The 24,593-nt window shown below is 39.8% G+C and overlaps 2 protein-coding genes across 2 annotated transcripts in view; one reads left to right on the top strand and one right to left on the bottom strand.

Annotated features, from left to right (window-relative positions):
* Positions 1 to 2,861, top strand: part of LOC149261197 (uncharacterized) — a 125,757-nt gene extending 122,896 nt beyond the window's left edge. Inside the window, exon 4 of the mRNA XM_089421867.1 lies at positions 2,430 to 2,861. Coding sequence (XP_089277993.1) covers positions 2,430 to 2,501 — 72 coding nt within the window. The 3' untranslated portion in view covers positions 2,502 to 2,861. The remainder of the gene's footprint in view (positions 1 to 2,429) is intronic.
* Positions 2,862 to 9,104: 6,243 nt separating this feature from the next.
* The window catches only part of LOC149261196 (uncharacterized), a 49,268-nt gene continuing 33,779 nt past the window's right edge, over positions 9,105 to 24,593 (bottom strand). Inside the window, exon 4 of the mRNA XM_089368083.1 lies at positions 9,105 to 9,470. Coding sequence (XP_089224209.1) covers positions 9,105 to 9,470 — 366 coding nt within the window. The remainder of the gene's footprint in view (positions 9,471 to 24,593) is intronic.

Raw genomic sequence — 24,593 nt, 5'->3', positions numbered from 1 at the left:
GCTTCATTGCCGTGAGGATATGGTCGCTTGTGGCCATATTGCTTTAACTGGTGGCATTTTATCGAGAAGGGTTGGTTGCTCATCCCTTCTAATAGCCAAATGCCTTTGAGACCTTTGATAAGTGCAACCGTGCACTTTCAACAACCATGGAAGTCTACAACGAGTGCCACTGTGTTGCGGGCTTGTGTGGCAATTTCTCATTGTCTCGAGGGGATTAATGAACGGTGAGACATGACGATTGGAGATGCACGACATTTATTATGCTTGACATATGCCCACCAACCACTATATAAGCATTGACATATGTCCTCCAACCACTATATAAGCAAATATATATATATATATATACATCAAGTTTGGGAGACTCTTTGGAAGAATTGAGGATCAAAGAGGACTAATCCAAAACCTAGAATGAGGATTGATAATTAAAATGAATAAAGGACAAAAAGGAAGAAATAATAATAATATTAATGTTTTTAATTCCATTCTTCTCACAATATAAGAGCAGTTGGATTAGCAGCAACAACACATCCCACTAGGGTGGGGTGGGGTAAGGTTATTACAGGTGTTATAAGAGCATCTAGGTTTCAACACTTGGACTAGATGGGCTCTATCATGGGCAAGTAGCAACAAAGTTCCCAAAAAGGTGTTTCATAATGGTCTTTAGTAAATTAGCTAAGTTAATGTTTAGGTGTTAAAAGCCGTTTAAATTTGCTTTATCGCTTGTATGGTAATAATACACAGATCCTTGGTTTTGGGATGGAGCTCAAAGGCCTTGATGTGACTAGGATGGTATCTTGCTCAGGGTGTTGATTGAAATTGCATATTAACTGCAATGATGTTTGGCATGTTATTGTGATAAATGCCTTGGCAATGCATGTGATTGCTGGCTAGCATCAGGAGGGTTGTTTCCATGTGTTGGTTGCCATGTTTTTCCTTGTAACCACTTGCTCTTATTGTTAATTCCTTGTTTGGTTAAAGAATGAGGATGATAATAGTTAGGAATGAGTTTTAATTCCTATAAGACATGATTGATGCATTTACGTGGTGCTCTAGTTATGTGGCATGGTTGAGTGTATGATTGCTTTAGTGTAGCATAACTGTTGGTCATATGGTGAGCCTTTGCATTCTTGGGAGAATATGTATGTGACTTTTAATATGATGCAAGGAACAATGCGAAAACTTCTTGTGATTACTTGCATTATGTATATTTATGAAATTTTGTATCTATGTGTTTTCTAGCTAATTGGGGTGCGAGAGTTTCATGCCCTAGTTGGCATATGGCAAAGACCCCGATGGTTAATCCTTTCTTGTCATACTCGAACCAAATGAACTCAAAGGTAGGGGTTTGGTGTAGACCTTGTAGATGCAGGATCTATAGCTTGCTAGAGAGTGATGTGCTTGATGATTGTCTACTTATGTTGGTTGCTTACTTGTGCAAGTGAATGCTTGGTGTGGCATTATGATGGATGGATATGTGATTGCATGTAAACCCAAGATGTATTCGTGAATATGATAATTGTTGACTATAAGATGGCAGGTGTCCATGAGGAAGATAGATTCCTCCGCACCTGTAAAGGCATGATTGTAAACGAGCCAGTATATATCTATCTATCTATATATATATGTGCATATGAATTCTGATTTTTAAACGTTAATTTGGGATTTAAAATACACACATTAGGTCCTAGATTTTCGAGACATATGACTATTTACCTTATATATATATATGACAATTGGATGGGAACATCCAATGGTTCTTATATGATGTAGTGCCTGAAGAGGTTAGAGGTATGATGTTGCACAACTTTTAGGGAGCTAAGTGTTTGATAATACTTGGTTGCAGGTATTTGTTATAGCAACGGAGATCATGGTTAGTTACTGACTAGTTGCAGGAGCATAGTGCATGTTGATTGGGACAATGTTACGAAATGTGTTAACTTGAGTTGCGTGTAGGTCCTATAATGCTTCTGTGTGAATATGATAGTTATATGTATGATAAATGTTAAGAGAAGATGGTATTTTTTCTAACTGACCCTTTGACGTTGCAGATGCCATGGTTGCTGTTGACCTTGATAAGAGGGTTGAATTCTTCGTGTTCAAAAGTTTATTAAAATAGTAGTGTGGCCTCAAAGGAGAGGATGATATCAAATAGTGTTGTATGGGTCAAAGATTGAACTCTAATTTTTGCTTTGGCATGATGATGATTATGAATGGCGTTAATACATATGCATTGCTAAATTTGGAAAACAAGCTTACGCATGTGATAACTGGTGCCTTGTTGTATGATACGTGGTTGATGATGTTCTTAAGGATGTGAGACATTTGCAAGATTACATACTTGGCCTGACATGGTAAGATGACAACTGACATATGTGTTAATTTGTTTTGTGCACTAACCTCTGAGTGTATGTGGTAACACATAGTAGGACTCGGTGGCAGTGAAAGGAAACATGTATCGTGACTTGGTGCACCATGATATGGACAAAGCCGATCAATAATGAGGAAGAGGGACATCTCTGTTTCAGCTGGAAGTTTGTGTTTAATCCCAAGCAGGAACCCTCAGTCTCTGGAATTTGGCTCGGGGGTGACAACTGTAACCGTGTCTTTGCTACAACTCTGTACGGTTGGGTGGAGAGTCATAGTCCCAGACTTAGTTGCCCAAACATTTCAAGGTAAGTGTTTTTTGTATTCACATTGCCAATAATCATGTGCTTACATTTCTGGAATTGAAATGGTGTTTATATGTGCTATGAACGAGTATTGCATTTTTGGGTTGAAATGGTGTTCCTAATGAAATGAATGCGTGTGCATTTCTAGCTGAAGCTAGTGTCGTAGAGCAAGGCTTATGATTACATCAAGTTCATATGATTCTAAATGGTATAATGTGCAATGTCCTATATAATAAACATGATCACCTTATACTTTTGGTTGAAATGGTGTTTGTATAAACACAAGAATATATCTCTGATATGACAGAATGAATAATACACACAAAAAAGCCATGAAGGCATTAAAAAGGGTTGTAAAGATCGAGACTAAACCATGATAGTATATAACATAAGATCCTCATGTGTTAATTTGTAATAGTTACATTGAAGATGCCTGTTTGATAGGGCCTGTATACATATACTGGCTACAAGCCATTTTGTAATTTACATGGCATCCTGTTGATGCCGAGGATGATATCCTCTCTTCACTATGTTAATCTGTAACCTTTTCCGAAGGCCTCTTAGCCTACTGTGATCAGTGGCGTTCAGTGTCATGAGGTTATGGCTGCTTGTGACCATATTGCTTTAGATGGTAGCATTTTATACAGGAGGGATGGTTGCATGTCCCTTCCAATAGCCAAATGGCTCTGAGACCTTTGATAAGTGCAGATGTGCACTTTCAACAACCATGGAAGTCTTCGACGAGTGCCATTGTGTTTGTGGTCAACGCATTGCAAGCCTTGGGGCTCTCCTTGGATTGCCGATCAACGAAGAGTGCTGATCTCCTTAAGCCCTTTTTGTATTTTGCAACTCCCGTGGAATAGGGAAAAATAGGTCTATTGTAAACTCAAGAAGATATCACCTGAAGGCTTAGGGAGCAATGGTGGAATGATGGGGCAAATCTAGCCGGTTGTAGAATCACCACGACCAAGTCATGGATGAATCCATGCTCGAAGGGCTAAGTTAAGCATGTAGTACGTTGCGGCAAGGTCATGCGGGCCTTAGTTTATAAGTTATTTGGGTGAGATTATGCAATTGGTCTGCTAGAAGCCATAGAAGTGGCAACCATAGATTGGCTGCCAAGATTTTGCCTTATCCTGATTGGGCGATAATGGGATGACATAGCCCAGAGACCTCACCCCAAATGTTTTAAGTTAGCGCAACAGAGGATTGGCAGAGATGAGTAGCGTTGGGCCAGCTGGGCTTAGATCTCGGAGGCAGAGTGCAGTCCCATTGGTTGACAGTGGAGCCCGCGCGACAACTCATCCATGAAGTTGAAATTTTTTTTCATGCATGTTAAAACAGTGAAATGTGCAACAGAGTGTGGGATGATGTGGGGCGGGACAAAGTGGCTTCCATGACGCCTCGGCTGCAATAGGATTGTTGCGGGGTCTGCCATAAGACAACTCAGCTTGTTAGGTCTTACTTGAAGTTAAATGCAAGTGTAAATGTTTGGCGGCATGACGTAAGTCGGGCCCTAATGGCAGAGGCATGGCCCAACAACCATGTTATTACCCAGGGGCAAACCCATCTGATAGGTCATTCTATTGATCAACCTCGAAGCATTCCCAAGATCAAGTGCGGGAGGGAGCGGGGTGAGTTAGAGCGGGATTACATGGCAATGCCATAGTTGGCACCAATTTGAAATGAGGGTCATGTGAGGGTGTGGCCCACGGATGCACGTGTCTCGGAGGGTTGCCCCGGAAGCAGAGCATGCTAGGAGCTACTGGGAAGATGGGATCAGGATAATGTGTGCCGGTCGTCCCATCCCGAGGAGAAAGGAGTATTCGCATGAGGGTTACTGGGTTGAAGGGATTGTTGATTTGCATCGGATGTGCTCTAGCCATGAAAATTGGTGGAGAGGCTAAAGCACATGAGATCTCCAAGACCCAGAAATGGTTTGGGCAGATTCTACCCAGTTAAGGAGATATTAAAATAATTAATATTTTTAATGGAGTTCCTAAGTCTAAACTTAGGAAAAATAAAATATTAATGGGTATTAATATAAAACTAGGTTAGAAGGTTCCAAATGACATCGATCAAGCCAAATCTAATCTTAGCCGTTGATTTGAGATGTAATCTCGGCCGTTAAAGGACCAACAGGAAAAGTATAAGAGGAGGCTTGAGGGTCAGTTGGAGAACACACTAGAGTGATCAATCATTCGATTTTCTAGAGCGGGGTTTGCTAAGAGAAATCAAATCAGTGATCAAAGTTGCAGCGAGGGGCAGTGAGTACGAGGTAGAGAGGCAGAGATAGTGCCAGAAGACCAGTGCAGAAGCAGAGAGGAAGACATAGAGCCAGAGGGAGCCACGCAGAGCCAACAGTCACTGCGCTGAGGCTAGAAGGGCCTGCGTCATCCACGTAGAGGCTGCGGGAGTGACACAGAGAGCTAGAGAGAGGCTGCGCAGAGCCTCATAGGGCTGACATAGTGCTTCAGATTGTGCTGGAGAGGGTTTTGTGGGGAAAACTTTCAGAATATCTCCTTCCGAAGAGAGGTGTTACTGCCAGATTATTTTCTCTGTTGGGTGAGCCAGCTTGGCACCCAGTTGTACTTAGAAAGACTGCATAATAATATAACCGTCAGAATTGCTGTAATGGTTTTCCCAAGTTGGGTTTTTCCAGGGACGATTGTCCAAAAATAACGGTGTTACTTGTGTGTTTGTCTATTTCTTTCAGCTGTTGATTTGTATGTGGTTGAGATTGTATTGTGTTTATTTCAGTGTTTATATGGTTAAATAACTTGTTAGTAATTAAACAAGTAGGCGAAATAAACTAGATAATACAGATAAAATTTCTAATGGGTAATACTTAGAAATTTCAATAGGGACAGGGACCATGTTTGGCACAAATCCGAAACGAGGGTCGTGCGAGGGTGTGGCCACGGGTCCCGGAGGGTTGCCCCTGGAAGCAGATAAGGAGAACAGGCTAGGAGCTGTCGGGAAGATGGAACCGGGATAATGTGTTTTGGTGGTCCCATCTTGGGGAGAAAGGGAGTAGTCGTATGAGGGGTACTAGGGTGAAGGGATAGGGATGTGATGTGTCCCGGTTGCCCCCATCTCGGTGGCACAAAAGGGAGAGTAGTCGGGGTGTTGCCAGAATTGATTAGTGCGGTGTGACGTGGCACTGCCACCTTGTGGACCAACCGAAGGAGTGAATAGTTGTGGCCCACACCACCCCTCGTGTCCTAGAGGTTCTACCCTGTAGGCATGATGAGGAGCAAACTTGGGAAGTGCCCCACGTTTCCCTATAAGACACGATGAGGATCAGACTTGGGAAGTGCCCCATGTGTCCCGAAGGTCCTACCTCGAAGACACGAAGAGGAGCAAACTTGGGAAGCGTTGGGATAAGGTGTCGGGCTGACATGGAGGTTGCATAGGTGTTACCAAACCAGGGCCCCACCTTAATCAGACGATGGAGGTCGCTAGAGATCCGACAACAGGAGTGGTCTGTGACACTCCCTCGGTGATGTTTATGGAAAAAAGATGGGGGATGGTGCAATTAATGCGAGCCGTTGGATGGGTGGAGTGGTTGTGGATAGTCGGATGGGGGCATTGGGACCCACAGCCGGAATCGTGATTGTGTTTGGGTACTTGTTAGCACTCCGTAATTTTCCTAGGTTGAAAAGGAAACTGCAGAGGTAACCACAAACCACTTTCAAAGCTGGGATCTAACCCTTCCAGCTTCAAAGAGGGCTCTCTCTGTATGATTTTTAATCTTAATGTTTAGATTTTAATCTAGATATGAAAGGACAAGATAGATTTTTTAATGTTTTGGTTATAAAATGGAAGAGAAGTCCATTGAGCATGGAGTCATAAGGTCTTCAGTAATCAATTCAAATAAACAGAGGAGTAGAAAAAAGGGGGAGGTAGGCAAACTCCTGGATCTAATAGAGATGTTGTGGTGTGGATGAGATGAATAAGAATTAGGATCAACTATTTATAGAGAATACACAGATGAATTCTATACTTAATACCAGAAAGAAAACATTGAGATTGCTTAACAATCCAGCGTAGAGTACTGAAAGTAAATTCGACCCTTAATCTTCTTGTAAACAATTTAAGAAGGAAAACATTCATGTGAAACTTGAAAGGAAAACAGATTTACAAAGAGGAGAACATCACCATTTGCTTGACACAAGAATCCTGAAAACAAGCTGCCTCTGTATTACTGAATTGATTACTTCAAAAATATATTTCACTGCTTACAATCACAGAAAAATCTTTTCTTCTTGTATAATCCAATCCTTACTAAGTCTTTTTACAAAATTGTTATAGAGTTGGTCCTGAATTGATTCAGAGTTCAAATAAAATTTATTACAAAATAATATCTACTGAAAACATGTAAATATTTCCAAAATAGAACTAAGTAATAGGAAATCTAAACTATATCTGATTTTCTGTTCAAACTTTGAGGTGAACTATTGGTGACTGTAGCTACTTTTGTGCTTCTTCTTTTTGCCTGTTCTCCAAAACTGTAGGATTTTGTTTGTCTTTATTCTACTAGCTCCAACAACTTATCCCATCGCTCTTCACTAGGATTTGAAAATTTAACATGCTTTGAAATCTCTCATCTAATACTGTAGGCCTTTCATGAAAGCTTCTCCACTTATAGTTCCTCTTAGTTTAGCAAACTTGGATGCATTGGAAAAAATATTACATAATTTATCTTGATAATTTTCTAATGGAATCAATTTTCCATTAGAAGCTCTTAAGGTTGGGGAGCCTCGATAATTTTCTAATGGAATCAATTTGCCATTAGAAGCTGTTAAGGCTAGGGAGCCCTTTCTCCTACAATACACTAAATTTTTTGTTAAATCTTTTTATCTGCAGCTCCAATTCTTTGCACTTATTCTCCAACTGTATCATGATATTCCTCTTTGTTAATACCCTTTTTACTTCTATCACCGTGCCTGTTCTGTCTTGAATATGGAGTTCTTCAACCTATTCCTTAGTTTTAGAATTCAACATTTTAATAATTCTATTTGCTTTTGCTGGCCTGTGCTCTATTTCAATCTTTGTTTGTTCAATTGCTGCCTGCTCAAATATGATTTGAATGGATGACCATAATTCTATGATATTTGCATTTATGTTATGCCATATACTCTTTTTGGCCTCCAACATCTGAGCTGTTAGAAACTGATTCTCATACTTTTGAATTCGCTACATCAATTTGTAATTCTTTTGCACCTCTGCTAGGTATGCATTAAATGCTTTTATCTTGCTTTCCTCCATCTTTGTGAGTGTTGTTGTTAACTTCTCATTTTCCTTATTTGTTAATGATAATTCTCCCAAAGCTTGGACGAGGTTCTCAGAAGAATCTGAAGTTGATGCTTGTGATGTTTTCCATACTTCTTGCTGTGTTGATGTACTTGCTGCTTCCAATTGTTCCTTTTCCTTCAACACTGCTTCCATGTCCTGTTCCATCTTCTGGATTTGAACATTCTGTTCAACTATTATTTTGAACAACTTTTCTTTCTCCATTTCTAGATTGGTTACTTCTTTCGCTTGATGGTGCTCTGTGGTTGGAAGCTTAAGCTGTTTCCTGAGGGCTTGAATATCTGCATTTTTGTTTTTAATTATCTCCTTGGCTGCCTTGAAACCACTAGGATCATATCCTAGTTTGATTATTAAATCTTCTAAAGTTTAAATTCTAGTGTCTTTGGCCAGAGAAGACAGTTGTTCTATCTTCAACTGTGAATGCATATTATTCAGAGAGGTTTGTAACTTTGAGGCAACCATGGCTGAACTGGTCAGTGTTGAATAAATCATTTCACCTTCTTGCTTATGCAAATCGATTTGATCGATTGCATGAATCTTTTTGGTATCAACAAAAAATATTGAAGCTTTGTAGTCTTCTACACTTCTGGGGGCTAGAACTGTAGGTTCCAAAAAGGCCATTTGGAATTGCCCCTTTTCTGTGTCAAATGCAGACAACAACCTGTGTTGAGTGGTGGCAGTCTATTTCCAGAATTCTGAATATGTTGAAGCCTTCAAAGCTTCATTCTTCAACTTGATCTCCTTGTATCTTGCAAAAATATTTTGTTGTGCTGGAACCTGAGATGTAGAAGAGATAGGAGACTCAGTTGTCTTCTCAACATATGGGAATGAAGTGGTGGGAGTACCTATCAAAACCATTGTACTTTGCTCCTGTGAATCCTTTTCTTTTGAGGACTCTTCTTGAATATTTATTCCCTGAGGATCACTCTTAGTATTAGTCATTGGATCCTTCTTTTTCCTCTTAAAGACATAGAAGTTTGCAGCATGTGCTTCTGAATATGTAGGGGAGATACTTTCCCTCGACCTCTTGATTTATTTGTCCTTTGGAATAGGGGTTTGTAGAGATGATTGCCTGACAATTTGTTCTTCAGCCTCCTATAGTGTGTTCTCTGTCCACTACTCTTGATTAGCACACTGCTCTATCTCTGGCCTAGGTGTATGTGCATATGGAGTGGTGTTCTGCTCAACTCTTAGCTTTGAAATTACCCCTAATGGATCATAAAACCATGTGAAGCTTAGTTTAAATTCTAGCTCCTTTAATATTTCCTCCACTTCCTTTGCTGTTGCTCTGGTATTTACAATATATGGCCCAACATGTGCCTTCAATTTAAACTGTGCTTTCTTTTTTGGTGATACAAAATGTAATTCATCCATGTTTAACCTCTGTGTAGTGTATTCCAAAGCAAAAATCCTTACTGGTACAAAAACTGGTAATCTATAGGGAGGAAGCTCACACCCATAGACCTTAATCTCTTTATAGTTCTATTAGAGATACCAGTGTCCAACTTTTCACTATTCTGAAAGATGCAAAACTTTCCTGATCTCTGGTAAAATCCTTGGTAAAGCATCACTGCTAAGTAGACACAAGGATGTATGTAAAAATTGATTCACAAAAGCGTTGAATGAATAATCTTCTGAATTTCTTTTGACTAAAGAAGTCCAGTGAATGACTGGTAATGGACTTCGCTGATCATCCATGTTCTATAACTAGAACTTGAACCTGTTTGCTTGATAGAATAACATCAGATATACTAAAACTGATTGGTGTTTGAACACACCTTCAACTTTAAACTTCATAAACTGCTCATGTATAAAATTTGATAATAACTGCCTATAATTGAAAAGAATTGAAGGCTTATGACCAACTGAAATTATTGATAAAAACCCTAACACTACCTCATCTACCCACTAGTCTGTATGATAACCTAATAGGGAGGTAACCATGGAAATGGCTTGTCTTGACATCTCAGGGAAAATAGAAGCAAAGTATGGGGGATTTGTTCTAGGCAATTCGGAATTTTCAGGCAGAAAACATTTAAAAATATGGGCTCGCTGGGGGAAGGTAAGCTTTTTGTATATCTCCATGGGTGCATCAGTAGAAAATGGATGTAAAGAGGTTTGAGGATTTACCTGAAGAGTTTGACAAATGCTTTGTTGGGTAATTGAAAACATGACTTCATTGTTCTGAGAAATTATTGCTTTCTAGATGAGGAGGTATCTGAGATGACACCTGCCTATTTTAGGTATGTTTTATGCTTAAAGCAATTTATTTCATTTTTCTAAGCTAAGCTAAGCTAATGAAAAGCCGGTCTAACATTGGTTTACTGCTTGCATGGTGTTAAAAGCCAGTCTAAAATTGGTTTACTTCTTGCTTAAATGAGTAGATGCAATGCCATTGTGTTTGAGAGATTATTGTCAGGAATCATTCTATTGGAAGGATAATTGGTTATGCATTAATTATGCTTATAAAAAAATTGATGAATGTATGAATGGCAAGTTTGGGATGGCATAATAAGGTCATCCAATGAGATTCCCTATTTTGTGAGGAATCCGATGAGTGTATTAACTTCCAACCAAAATCCTTGGTCAAAGGATTGAACCTAACTGTCACTAAAGGTGGTGCCTTGGTGCTAATAAACCACTTGGAAGACAGGTAGGGATGATGGGAAATAATGGGCAGTGGTGTGATAGCCATGAGAATGGAAAAAGGGAAGTCTCCTGACCTTCACTCAATATACATATAAATCTGTGATAATTCCATGATAATTCCAATTGTTGTATATGAACACACTGTTTTGTTTGACAAAGTTTTGTCAGGGGCCCTTCTTGTGGAAGAGGGATTGATTAAATTTGTTCAATGCAGATGTGAATGGCATTACAGGTCCTTGGTTAATAAAGGATCAAGGGGATAAGGATGGCCTTGATTGATCTATTATTTTAACAGCATGTAAATATGATTCATGAATTATGACAATGCTATGTCATGAGTAGGAAATACTACAAAGTATAATGGAAGAAGATATCAACAAAACAAAGCAGTATGATATGCAACATGTGGAAAAGGCACTAGAGGCAGTGGTGCCTGGTGTCTGTGGATGGAGACAATGTGATACCTAGATTTGACAACACTGTTGTGCATGTCATACTGTGTTATGTGTGTTGTCTATTTGTTGTGTTGTACATGTGCATCTGTTGTGTTGTACGTATGTATGTGTTGTGTTGTACGTGTGAATCTATTGTGTTGTACTTGTGTATGTGGTGTGTTGTACATGTGCATATGTTGTGTTGTACTTGTGTACGTGTATGTTTTGTGGTACATTGTGTATATGTGCATCTTTTGTGTAATCTTTTGGGCTACCTAGGACTTGGTTTTGTCAGATGTGGGACATGCAAGTATGGGACTGCCTAGGCTCACGAAGGTGTGGGATACACCTGAGCTTTTGTCGACAAAAGACTATCTCGATTGGTAGTGACTCCTTGTTGGTAGTGCCCATGTTCGCAAGGTAGTGATTGGGCTTGATTATATCCCATATACCCACCACTGGCTGCTTGCCAGGATGGGAACCGATCCAGTGTGTGTACGTGTACAAGAGAAGAGAAGGCATTGGATGCTTGTCAGGATGGCAACCGATCTGGTGTGTGTACGTGGCAAAGAGAAGAGAAGGAACTGGGTCAAAGAAGGAAGCCATCCGATGTTTGTACATGGTCAAAGAAGGAAGCAAGGAGCAAATTAAGATAAGTCTCATAATTTTATTGATTTTTGAGCCTTTAAATTACAAATCAAAATACCATATTCTAATTTATGATGGTTTGGATCATGAGTTGACTTGGTTTCACTGTGCTTCGAATTAAAGAAGAATTCCAAGTTCACTATAGGATTAAAATGCTAATAAGGTACAATTTAAATTATTGTAGTTGATGAATCTCATGAAGTCTGTGTGCTTATGATGTAGGATTGAGTATGAGATTACCTGATTCGAATGAATGAAGTTAACCACAAGGTGGAATGACAACAGTATGCTAAAGTCAAAATAGAGCCATTGTGGGACACTGGAAGTCAATGATGCCCACTAATCGCCATGAAGCATGCTATTACATGTGTGATAGTTTGGAGGCATGGAGATGTCTCAGATTGAGCTCCTTTTAATGTGAGGAAGCCTTGCCATTGGATGGATCGCCCGAGGGACCGAGAAGTAAAGAGGGGGTTGTTTGAACTTGAATGGTGAGTGATTGCACGGAGATGGGGGTAACCGGATTGCCTGAGGGACTGAGAAAGGGGAACGTCGAAATATATAAATTTGATTTCTTGGTCATGAGCTTGGTTGATTGTAATTAGGAGCACAATGGGAGTGTGCCCAGATACAATGAGCTGAAAGGACAAGGAGCGCAAGGACGTCAAGCGTTGGACATGTGAGGCAAGCAACACTCCAAGATGAAGAACAAAACGGGATGGTCCGGACATGCTTAAAGTATCCAAAGATTTCCATCCGTTCAGGATACAGAGCAGGGAAAAGAGAAGAGCATTCACTCGGGGAACATTGATTTCTTCAGGCAGAATTATGTATCCATTCAAGCATTACTCAGCATAGAGAAAAGATGAAGAGATGTGAAGGAGAATGGCTTTGAGGTTCCCTAGTGGTTGTGATGTTAGCAGAAAAAGGTGGGGGGTGGCGCGATTAATGTGGGGTGTTGGATGGGTTAAGTTCTTGTGGACCGTTGTATGAGGGCATTGGAACCCACAAGACTGCGATTGTGCTGGGGTACCCTCCCATTAATGATCAGGGACAACGACCTGTTGCAATTTGCCTGCTGACTGTCAATTGCTCCACCCTCATCCCGACTATTGTATCAGATTGCCCTAGTGGGGACTGTTGGAGTGGGATTGTGTGGCAATTTTTCATTGGCCCTCAGGGTTGATGCACAGTGGGACCTGTCGACTAGATATTCATGGTATATATTATGCCTGACATAAGTCCAACAACCACTAGACACACACACACACACACACATATATATATAGGTCAAGGTTGGAGACTTTGAGGAAGAGTTGAGGATCGAAGAGGACTCATCCAAACCCTAGAATGAGAATTGATAACTAAAATGAATAAAAGACAAAAAAAAAGAAAAAAATAATAATGATAATAATACTATTAATCCCATTCTTCTGACAGTACAAGAGGAGTTGGATTAACAGTAACAACCCATCCAACTGGGGTAGGTGGGGGAAGGTTGCTACAGGTGGGTATCATAGTATGCAGGTTCAACACTTGGACTGGATGTCATGAGAAAGTAGCAACAAAGTTCCCAAAAAGGAGTTTCATAATGATCTTTAGTAAATTAGCTAAGCTAATGTTTAGGTGTTAAAAGTTGGTCTAAAATTGGTTTATCACTTGCATGGTAATAATGCATGGATCCTTGGTTTTGGGATGGATCTCAATGGCCTTGATGTGAGTAGGATGGTATCTTGATCAAGGTGTTGATTGGAATTGCATATTAACTGCAATGATGTTTGGCATGTTAATGTGAAAAATGGCTTGGCAATGCATTTGATTGTTGGCTAGGATCAGGAGGGTTGTTTTCATGTGTTGGTTGCCATGTTTTTCCTTATAAGCACTTGATCTTGTGGTTAATGCCTTGTTTGTGTAAAAAATGACGCTGATAATAGTTAGGGCTGAGTTTTAATGCTTTTAAGACATGATTGATGCATTTACATGGTGCTCTATTTATGTGGCATGGTTGAGTATATGATTGCTTTAGTGTATCATCACTGTTGGTCATATGGTGAACCCTTTGCGTGCTTGGGAGAATATGTATGTGACTATTAATATGATGCAAGAAACCTGGGAAAACACCTTGTGATTGCTTGCATTATGTATGTTTATGAAATTTTGTATCTCTGTGTGTTGTAGCTAGTTGGGGTGCGAGAGTTTCATTACTTGATTGGCATATGGTTAGGACCCTGGTGGAGGTTGACTATTTCTATATGATGAAATGGTTATTATGTTTATTAGGGGTGTTTAGTCACCGGTGGTTAATGCCTTCTTGTCATATTGGAACTTGGTGAACTCAAAGGTAGGGATATGGTGTGGACCTTGTAGATGTAGGATCTGTAGCTTGCTAGAGAATGATGTGCTGGATGATTGTTTGCTAATGTTTGTTGCTTACTTGTGCAAGTGAATGCTAGGTGTATCGTTGGATTATGATGTAGCATTATGATGGATGGATTATGTGACTGCATGCATACCGAAGATGCATTTGTGAATATGATAATTGTTGATTATAAGATTGCAGGTGTTCATGCGGAAGATTGATTCCTTCGTACCTATAAAGGCATGATTCTAAACAAGTCCTCTATGTGAATATGCAAATTATAAGCAATTCACTTGCTGACCATCGATTGGCCCCGGGGGTTAATGCACAGTGGGACTTGACGATTGGAAATGCACAACATATATTATTTCTGACATATATATATAGAGGTCAAGGTTGGGAGGCTCTTAGGAAGAGTTGAGTATTGAAGAGGGCTCTTCCAAAACGTAGAATGAGAATTGATAATTAACATGAATAAAGGACGAAACAAGAAATAATAATAATAATAATAATAATACTAATAATCCCATTCTTCTGACAATACAAGAGGAGTTGGATTAGCAGTAACAACTCATTCCTTTGGGGTGGTTGGGGTAAGATTGTTTCAGGTGGTATCATAGCATCCATGTTCAACACTTGGAATGAATGGGCTCTATCATGGGCAAGTGGCAACAAAGTTCCCAAAAAGGGGTTTCATAATGATCTTTTGTAAATTAGCTAAGCTAATGTTTATGTGTAAAAGCCGGTCTAAAATTCGTTTACCACTTGCATGGTAAGAATGCATGGATCCCTAGTTTTAGGATGGAGCTCAAAGGCCTTGATGTGAGTAGCATGGTATCCTTCTCAAGGTGTTTATTGAAATTGCATATTAACTGCAATGATGTTTGGGATGTTATTGTGATATATGCCTTGGCAATGCATGTGATTGCTAGCTGGCATCAAGAGGGTTGTTTTCATGTGTTCGTTGCCATTATTTTCCTTGTAAGCCTTGTTATTGTGGTTAATGCCTTGTTTGTTTAAAGAATGAGGCTCATAATAGTTAGGGTTGAGTTTTAATTCCTGTAAGACATGATTGATGCAAGTATGTGGTGCTCTAGTTATGTGGCATGGTTGAGTATATGATTGCTTTAGTGTGTCATCACTATTGGTCATATGGTGAGCCTTTGGATGCTTGCGAGAATATGTATGTGACTATTAATATGATGCAAGGAACCCTAGGAAATCTCGCTATGATTGATTGCATTATGTATATTTATGAAATTTTCTATCTATGTGTATGCTAGCTAATTTGAGTGTGAGACTTTCATGTACCCAAATGGTGGTTGACTATTTCTATATGATGAAATGGTTATTATGTCTATTAGGGATATTTTCTCATTGGTGGTTAATGCTTTCTTGTCATACTGTAACCAAATGAACTCAAAGGTAGGCATTTGGTGTGGCCCTTGTAGATGCAGGATTTGTAGCTTGCTAGAGAATGATGTGCTTGATGATTGTCTTCTCATGTTGGTTGCTCACTTGTGCAAGTGAATGCTGGGTGTAGCATTATGATGGACAGATTATGTGATTGCACGCATGCGGCATACCCAAGATGCATTCGTGAATATGATAATTGTTGATTATAAGATGACAGGGGTCTATGCAAGAGATTGATTCCTTCGTACTTGTAAAGGCATGATTGTAAACAAGCCAATATATATATGTGTGTGTGTGTGTGTGCATACGACCTTTGATTTTTTAACATTATGTTGGGATGTAAAATGCACACATTAGGTCGTAGATTTTGAGACATGTGACTAACATTTAAATTGAGATACGTATGCATCTGAATGCTTGGATGATCTTGTGATTGCATGCGTTGCATAACATGGTTGCGTAACCAATGGCCTGTATATGATATAGTGCCTCAAGAGATTATGCCAACCAACTTTTAGGGAGCCAAGTGCTTCATAAATACTTGGTTGCAAGTATTTATTATAACAACAAAGATGATGGTTAGTTAGTGACTAGTTGCAAGAGCAGAGTGCATGCAGACTGGGACAATGTTACAAATTGTGTTAACTTGAATTGCATGCAGGTCCTATAATGCATCTTTGTGAATATGACAATTATAAGTATGATAAATGTTAAGATAACATGAGATTTTTTTAACTGAACCTTTTAATTTGTAGATGCCATCGTCGCTGTTGACCTTGATAAGAGGGTGGAATTCTTCTTGTTTTCAGAGGTTGATTAAAACAGTAGTGTGGCCTCAGAAGAGAGGATGATATTAATTAATGTTGTTAGTATGGGTCAAAGATTGAACTCTAATTTTTGCTTTGGGAATTTGTTGATAATGAATAATGTTAGTACATATGCATTGCTAAATTTGGAAAACAAGCTTATGCATGGGATAACTGGTGCCCAGGTGTATGATACGTGGTTGATGATGATCTTAAGGATGTGTGACAACTGTAGGATTACATACTTGGCCTGACATGGTAAGATGACAACGGGCATGTGTTGTTAATTTATTTTGTGCACTAACATTTGAGTGTATGTGGCAACACATAGTAGGACTCAGTGGCAGTGAAATGAAACATGTATCGTGGCATGGTGCAACAAGATATGGACCAATCCCATCAAGAATGAGGAAGAGGGACACCAAGAACCAGGAAACAACAAGAATTGGCTAGGTGGAATGATGTGTTGGAAAAGCGGTTGTAGGAAATGAAATACCAAGTTGTACCCTAAAAAAGAGTAATGGTAACAACAGGAAGATGACTCATAAGGCTGAAAAAGAGAAAGGGATATTCTCTTGTTGGTGCTGTGGGGAAGAGCATCTGAAAAAGGACCTTCCCCTCAAGAAGAAGAAGAAAGAAGACAATATTTCCTATGAGCCACAGGGACACGAATCAACAGTACATAACACCAAGAAGGAGGAGGGGCACTCCCTCAAGCTCCTTGACTCATACATATATATGTACTGAATAGAATCCCTGGGAACTTTGGGGAATATGAAAGTTCAAGGTTGTTGCTAGCCTTGTGGAGAAGCCTTGAATTGGTTTGGTTTATTTATATGCATGTGTACATGTATAGATATGTGCACTTGTGTGATGGCTACAAGTGCCAGGAATGTTGAGCTCGTGGGGACAAAAATTGATTTAGAAGCTGTTGTTTCGAGTGAGTGTGTTCATTTCATGAGCACAAGAGGTTTGCTAACGTTGATTTTGTGTGAATATATGTTATATTATGTCGATGATTAAATGAGTATGCAATGGCATTGTATTTGACATGTTATTGTAAGGAATCGTTCTTGTGGAAGGTTGATTGGTTACACGTTGATTATGCTTATAAAAAAATAGAAGTTGATGAATGTATGAATGGCATGTTTGGGATGGCATAATAAGGTCATCCATTGAAATTCTCTGTTTTGTGAGGAGTCTGATGAGTGTATTAACTTTAAACCAGAATCCTTGGTCAAAGGATGGAACCTAACTGTCACTGAAGTTGGTGCCTTGGGGTTGATAAACTACTTGGAAGACTTGTTGGAATCATGGGAAATAACCAACAACGGTATGATAGCCAAGGGAATGGCAAAAGGGAAGTTTCTCGACCTTGACTCGATATACATATAAATCTATGATATGTTCATGATCATGCCATTTGTTGTATTCAATATGAACATGTTGTTTTGTCTGATAGAGTTTTGTCAGGGGCTCTTCTTGTGGAAGAGGGATTGGTTAAACATGTTCAATGGAAATGTGAATGGCATGATAGGTTCCTAGTTAATAAAGGATCAAGGGGGCAAGGATGACCCTGGCTGATCTATTATTATAACATGTGAATATGATCATAAATTATGAAGATGCTATGTCATGAACAAGAAATACTGCAGAGTATGTCGGAAAAATATGTCAGTAGAACAAAATAGTATGATCTGCAACACGTTGAAAAGACACTAGAGGCAGTGTTGCCTGGTGTTTGTGGATGGAGACAACGTGATCCCTGGATTTTAAAACACAATTGTGCACATGTCGTACCGTGTTACGTGTGTTGTCTATGTGTTGTGTTGTACATGTGCATCTGTTTTGTTGTGTCATGTGTGCGCGTATGTGTTGTGATACACTGTGTATATGTTGTGTAATGTTTTGAGTCTTTGACCAGACAGGTATGGGACTGCCTGGGCTCATGAAGGTGTGCGATACGCCTTAATTCCTATCGACAGAAGACTACTCGGATTGGTAGTGACTACCTTGTTGGTAGTGCCGATGTTCGCAAGGTCGCTATTGGGTTTAATTATATCCCATATGCCCACCAATGGGTGCTTGCCGGGATGGCAATTGATCTAGTGTGTGTGGTAATCGAAGAGAAGAGAAGATAAGGCATTGGGTGCTTGACAGGATGGCAATGCATTTGGTGTGTGTCCATGGCAAAAGAGAAGGGAAGGTACTAGGTGCTTGCTAGGGTGGTAACTGGTTGAGTGTGTGTATGTGGCAAAGAGAAGAGAAGGAACTAGGTGCTTGCCGGGATGGCAACCTATCCAGGGTGTGTACGTGGTCAAAGAAGGAAGCAAGGAGCAAATTAAGATATGTATCTGAATTTTATTAATTTTTGAGCCTTTAAATTACAAATCAAAATAACTTATTCTGATTTATGATGGTTTGGATCACGAGTTGACTTGGTTTTGTTGTGATAGGAATTAAAGTAGAATTCCAAGTTCACTACAGGAATAAACTGCTGATAAGGTATAAGTTAAATTATTACAGTTCCTTGTGATGAATCTCATGAAGTCTCTGTGCTCATGATGTAGGAATGAGTATAGGATTACCTGGTTTGAATGAATGAAGTTAACCACAAAGTGGAATGACAACAAGATGCTAAAGTCTAAATAGAACCATTGTGGGACACTAGAACTCAATTATGACTGCTAATCGCCATGAAGCATATTGTGACCTGTATGATAGTTTGGAGGCAGGGAGATGCCTCATATTGAGGTCCTTCCGATGTGAGGACGCCTTGCCAAGGAATGGATTGTTCAAGGGACTGAGAAGTAGAGAAGATGATGCTTGAACTTGGAAGGTGAGTGACTGCACAGAGAGGGGGGTACCGGATTGCCCTAGGGACTGAGAAACGGAGAAGGAAAGGCCGAAATATATAAAATTTGATTTCTTGGTCATGAGCTTGGCTGATTATGAGTAGGAGCACATTGGGAGTTTTCCCAGAGACAATGAAATGAAAGGATAGGGAGCGCAAGGATGCTAAGCATTGGACATTACAGGCAAGCAACCCTCCAAGAGGAAGAAGAGACCAGGATGGTTTGGACACGCTTAAGTATTAAAGAATTGTCATGGAAAATGGCTGAATTTTGATTATACTTTCTTTTGCGAGTTCAAGCAAATGTATGAAGCATTGTAAATATTGTGTAGAGCTGTATATATAAAGCGCCATGAAACAATGTGTGTTCTGTTTTGGTTTTGGTATTGCATAAGAGCAAAAGAACACTGGGGACATTGTTCCCTCAAAGAGGAGGGGTTTGTGGCAGCCCCAACCCGAGTTTCCTATGAAAATGCAATTTAAATATCTTGCAATATAAATATAATCAAAATGGACTGTGTCAAAAGGGACACGGATTCCAGAGTTGAGGAGGTTACTTGCTTGGGATGTAAAAGTTTCTTTCTTAGGAAAACCTGGACTGTGGTTGACACCCATTATAAGCTGGCTGACATGCATTTAGAAAAACCGATCTTTTGAATTAAATTATGTTGCAAGGAAGTACCTAGGTCCATGTGATCAGAGAAAGACCCTCAAGGCGAAAAGGACTAGAATTAATGAAGCTAGGAGACTATGCAGCGACATTCACCCATTTAGACTTTCATCTATGGGAACACGAATTCAGTCGAACATGGGGGCGACATGGAGTAGGTTTCAGACATTCATCCATTCAAGATACAGAGCAAGGAAAAGAGGAGAGCATTAAGTATCCATTCGAGCATTGCTCTCCATAGAAAAAAGTTGAAGAGAAGTGAAGGAGAATAGCTCTGAGGTTCCCCGATGGCTGTCGGTTGAGATAGCGATCTCTGGAACCCTGGACAACTTGGGAAGAGGCGATCCCTTGAGACAACATTTGTGGAAGCCGCTCCTGAAATTTCCCTGGGTTATCTCGTTGTTTTGCTTAGAGCATGATGTATAATATATAGTAGTGAATTCCCCCCTTTAGGTGGGGTGGTTCGTCAGCCACCAGCGGTTGGGACAATCATGGCTTCCTATATGATGAGGAAGGTTCATCGAACTTGTTGGAACCAACGTGATGGCCATGATGATGGGGTAGAGCTTCATGTAATGGATTTTTCCCACGGGCTAAATGCTTTTGTCCTACCATCTTTTGCATTTTGTGGTACTTTTCCTGTTTGAATGTGGCCATATATGCTTTTGACTTTCTTTTTAGCCACATCAGCCTCTGGGCTTCATTCCAAGCCATGACCCAAGGTGTGGGCAAGGGGAAGGGGTGAGCTGACCCTATGTGGACCCGATGGAGGAATGTGGACCCAAGTGGGAGAAATCGGGGTTTCGTATGAAATACCATCCCTGAAACCAAGTGGTCAATAAAAAAGAGCTTGCGGGACTAGAATCCAAGGTTAAGTCCCAAAGGGGTCTAGGGGACAGAACCACAAACCTAGCCCATTCTTTCCACCAAATCCCCCCATTAATCCATACCCAGAAGTGTTCATGATAAGCAAACTACAAGACTAAATTTCAAAATGACAAGGCATACCTTTAGCTTCGGGAGACCCACCTTCAAACATACAATCGTGGCAGATGGGCGAGGGACCACATGGTTAGCTCAGGTGGCAGAGAAATGGCACAATGAGCTAGTTGATGGCTGCAAGGGGTTGCTAGCTACCAGCTAAGGACCATCTTGGAGAAATTTTTTCTCGTAGGGATATGACCCACAAAATGGTGGGTAAAAAGGACCATCTAGGAGAAAAATTGCCCCCCTATGGATATCACCCACAGGTGGTGGGTAATCGGTCATATGGTGAGCCTTTGCATGCTTGCGAGAATATATTTGTGACTATTAATATGATGCAATGAACCCTTGGAAAACTCCCTGTGATTGCTTGCATTATGTATACATATGAAATTTTGTATCTGTGTATGCTAGCTAATTGGGTCGTGAGGGTTTCATGGCCTGGTTGGCATATGGCAAGGACCTCGGTGGAGTTTGACTATTTCTATATGATGAAATGGTTACTATGTTTATTAGGGGTATTTTGTCATTGGTTTTTAATGCTTTCTTATCATACTGGAACCAAATGAATTCAAAGGTAGGGGTTTGGTGTGGACCTTGTAGATGCAGGATCTGTAGCTTGCTAGAGAATGATGTGCTTGATGATTGTCTGCTTATGTTGGTTGCTTGTGCAAGTGAATGCTAGGTGTAGCATTATGATGGATGGATTATGTGATTGCACACATACCCAAGATGCATTTGTGAATATGATAATTGTTGATTATAAGATGGCAGGTGTTCATGATGGAAGATTGATTCCTTCGTACCTGTAAAGGCATGATTGTAAATAATCCGGTATATATATATATATATATAGAGAGAGAGAGAGAGAGAGAGAGAGAGGGGGGGGGGGGGGGCACTGGGTGCTTGCCAGGATGGCAACCAATTTGGTGTGTGTACGTGGCAAATACAGGGTTGCAGGAATCGCCCCCCCCCCCCGGATCCTAACCCGGAACCGCGACCCGTGCGAAAGCGTTCCGGAATCTCCACAGGAATCGCGATTCCGAAATTGAGGTGGCGCGATTCCGGTTTTTTTAAACGATTCCTGGAATTGGAACCTAAATTGCTAATTGTAATTCGTACTTCCTCGATGATCGAGCTTCATTTTGTGGATGGATGCATATGCAATCTTGTCGGATTTATCTTTGCTCTGTAGCCACCTTGGCTTCGTTGTTCCTGCATGGATTATTGATTCGACTGATCTATTTCGTAAATCTCCGTGATACGACTGGATTTGCAACGGATTTTTCTGTGTTGGCTTCCACATAACCAAAACTGTGCAGCGTTGGATTTTTCTGCGTTGGTTTCCACATAAACAACGATGCCATGTTACGTGGAAAACCTTCTGTGGATTGCGTTGCAATCCTGTTGATGTAGACGTAACAATGGCCGTCCCCGATGGCAATGTTGACTGACGCTGAATGGGCTGTCGTGGACCAATAACTGTTCCGTTGATAACCGTTGCATATATTTACATAACCTTCAAGTTGCCTTCATTACAATGGCTTTTATATGCGACATAATAAAATTCTATAGCATATACTTTATATGCCATATTAAAATATATCGAATACATTTGCTTCCAAGGTTTACATATGCACCCACCTTACCAACATGTAGTTTGCCATGTAAACTTTGAATATGATTTTTTTTAAATGCGACATAATAAAATTCTATAGCATACACTTTATATGCCATATTAAAATGTATTGAATACATTTGCCACCAAGGTTTACAAATGCGCCCACCTTAGCAACATGTAGTTTGTCATATAGACTTTGAATATGATTTTTTTTAAATGCGACATCCATTTCAACCTTTGCACTAAGGTTTTTTTTTTTTGAAATAATTCCGACTTCACATTTTTATGATATGGTTTATAAACATACCATATAACTTTGCCTTAGTTTCAAGTGACATATTTTGTAAACATTATTATTTGAATTTTGGACATGACAAATGTTGACAGTTGCTCACTTGCTAGATAAATCATAATATGCTCTATGTTTTATGTTTTATAATATGCTTAAATGTTTTATGTTTTATAATATGCTTAAAAATTTGATGTATGTTTGTAATAGCTAGAATATAGATGATTGTTGTACATTACTACATACTAGTAACTACAATGGAATCATGGATGCCATATCTATCTTGATTTATGCAAAAATATGCATGTTTTCATGTCTTCTACAATTAATTTGGTATTTGGGATGTTTGTTTTGAGTATAAATGGAAAAAAATATAAAAATATATATATATATAGCAGACGCTTCCGCGGACGCTTCGCTTCCTAGATTTTTGGAAAATGACGCTTCCGCGCTCCGCGCTTCCGCTTCGCTCCCGCTTCGTGCAACATTGGGCAAATAGAAGAGAAGGCACTGGGTGCTTGATGAGATGGCAACCCATCTGGTGTGTGTACGTGATCAAAGAAGAAAAGAAGGAGCAAATTAAGATAAGTAACACACTTTTATTGATTTTCGAGCCTTTAAATTACTAATCAAAATACCATATTCTGATTTATGATGGTTTGGATCATGAGTTGACTCGGCTTTGTTGTGATAGGAATTAAAGCGAAATTCCAAGTTCACTACAAGAATAAACTACTAATAAGGTATGGTTTAAATTGTTACAGTTCCTTATGATGAATCTTATGAAACCTATGTGCTAATGATGTAGGAATGAGTATAGGATTACCCAGTGTGAATGAATGAAGTTAACCACAAGGTGGAATGACAACAATATGCTAAAGTCTAAATAGAGCCATTGTGGGACACTGTAACTCAATGATGCCCACTAATCGCCATTAAGCATGCTATGCCCTATGTGATAGTTTGGAGGCAAGGAAATGCCTTAGATTGTGCTCTGTCTAATGCGAGGAAGCTTTGCCAAGGGATGGATCGCCCAAGGGACTTGGAGGCAGAGAGGGGGATGCCTGAACTTGAAAGGTGAGTGACTGCACGGAGAGTGGGGTAACTAGATTGACCGAGGGACTGAGACGCAGAGAAGGGAAGGTTGGAAAATATAAAATTTGGTTTCTTGATCAATCTTGGAAGATCAGTGCTTTAATGGAGTCAAATACTTGCTTAAGATAAATAATTTACCGAGTCACCAGATGAACAATTGCTGCCTTAGGATGCTTCACTATCCTAGATGAAATGCAGATCCTAAGATCTAAGTGAGATGCAAAATCTTTGTTTATTTTAAATTATACGCCTACCTATGTGAATCCTTCCTCTCAATTGTTTTGAAGTTAGTCTCTAGAGTAGGTTGTGAGAGAGAAACCAAGGGGAAGCAAGCTATGGCTTGATTAGCTATCCCTCCCTTTGCGTTCTACCCATCTGATGCTTCCAGCGTTGCAGACACTATGGCTCTGACGACTGCAAGGTCATCGTGTTAACCATTAAAGAGAGTCTAGACTTCGCAAGCTGGGTGATGGTCACTGTGCTAACCATTAAAGAGAGTCTATACTTCGCTAGCTGGGTGAGGAAGGTGGGTCTGTTTCTTTATCTACCAAGCTTATGCTTGGAAGTTAATTAATTAGTGCAAGAAGCTAGTCTTAAAATGCAAATGCACAATATGAGTGAAAATGCTCTTAAGGGGAGATTATTAAGTTTCTTAAGTACTTGAAAGATAATGATATTCAATCTAGAACAATGAAATACTTTAAAAATAAATAACGACAATCTTCACCACAAGCGAAAGTGCTCAAGTTAAACGGTGCCTAGAAATATTGCCAATATTAC

The sequence above is a fragment of the Pinus tabuliformis genome, chromosome 6 (assembly GCF_031772625.1).
Source record: "Pinus tabuliformis cultivar Carrire ecotype Pingquan chromosome 6, CPIR1, whole genome shotgun sequence".
Classification (NCBI taxonomy): Eukaryota; Viridiplantae; Streptophyta; class Pinopsida; order Pinales; family Pinaceae; genus Pinus; species Pinus tabuliformis.
Note: the sequence above shows the minus strand (reverse complement) of the source record. Positions and strands in the feature narration are given on the sequence as shown.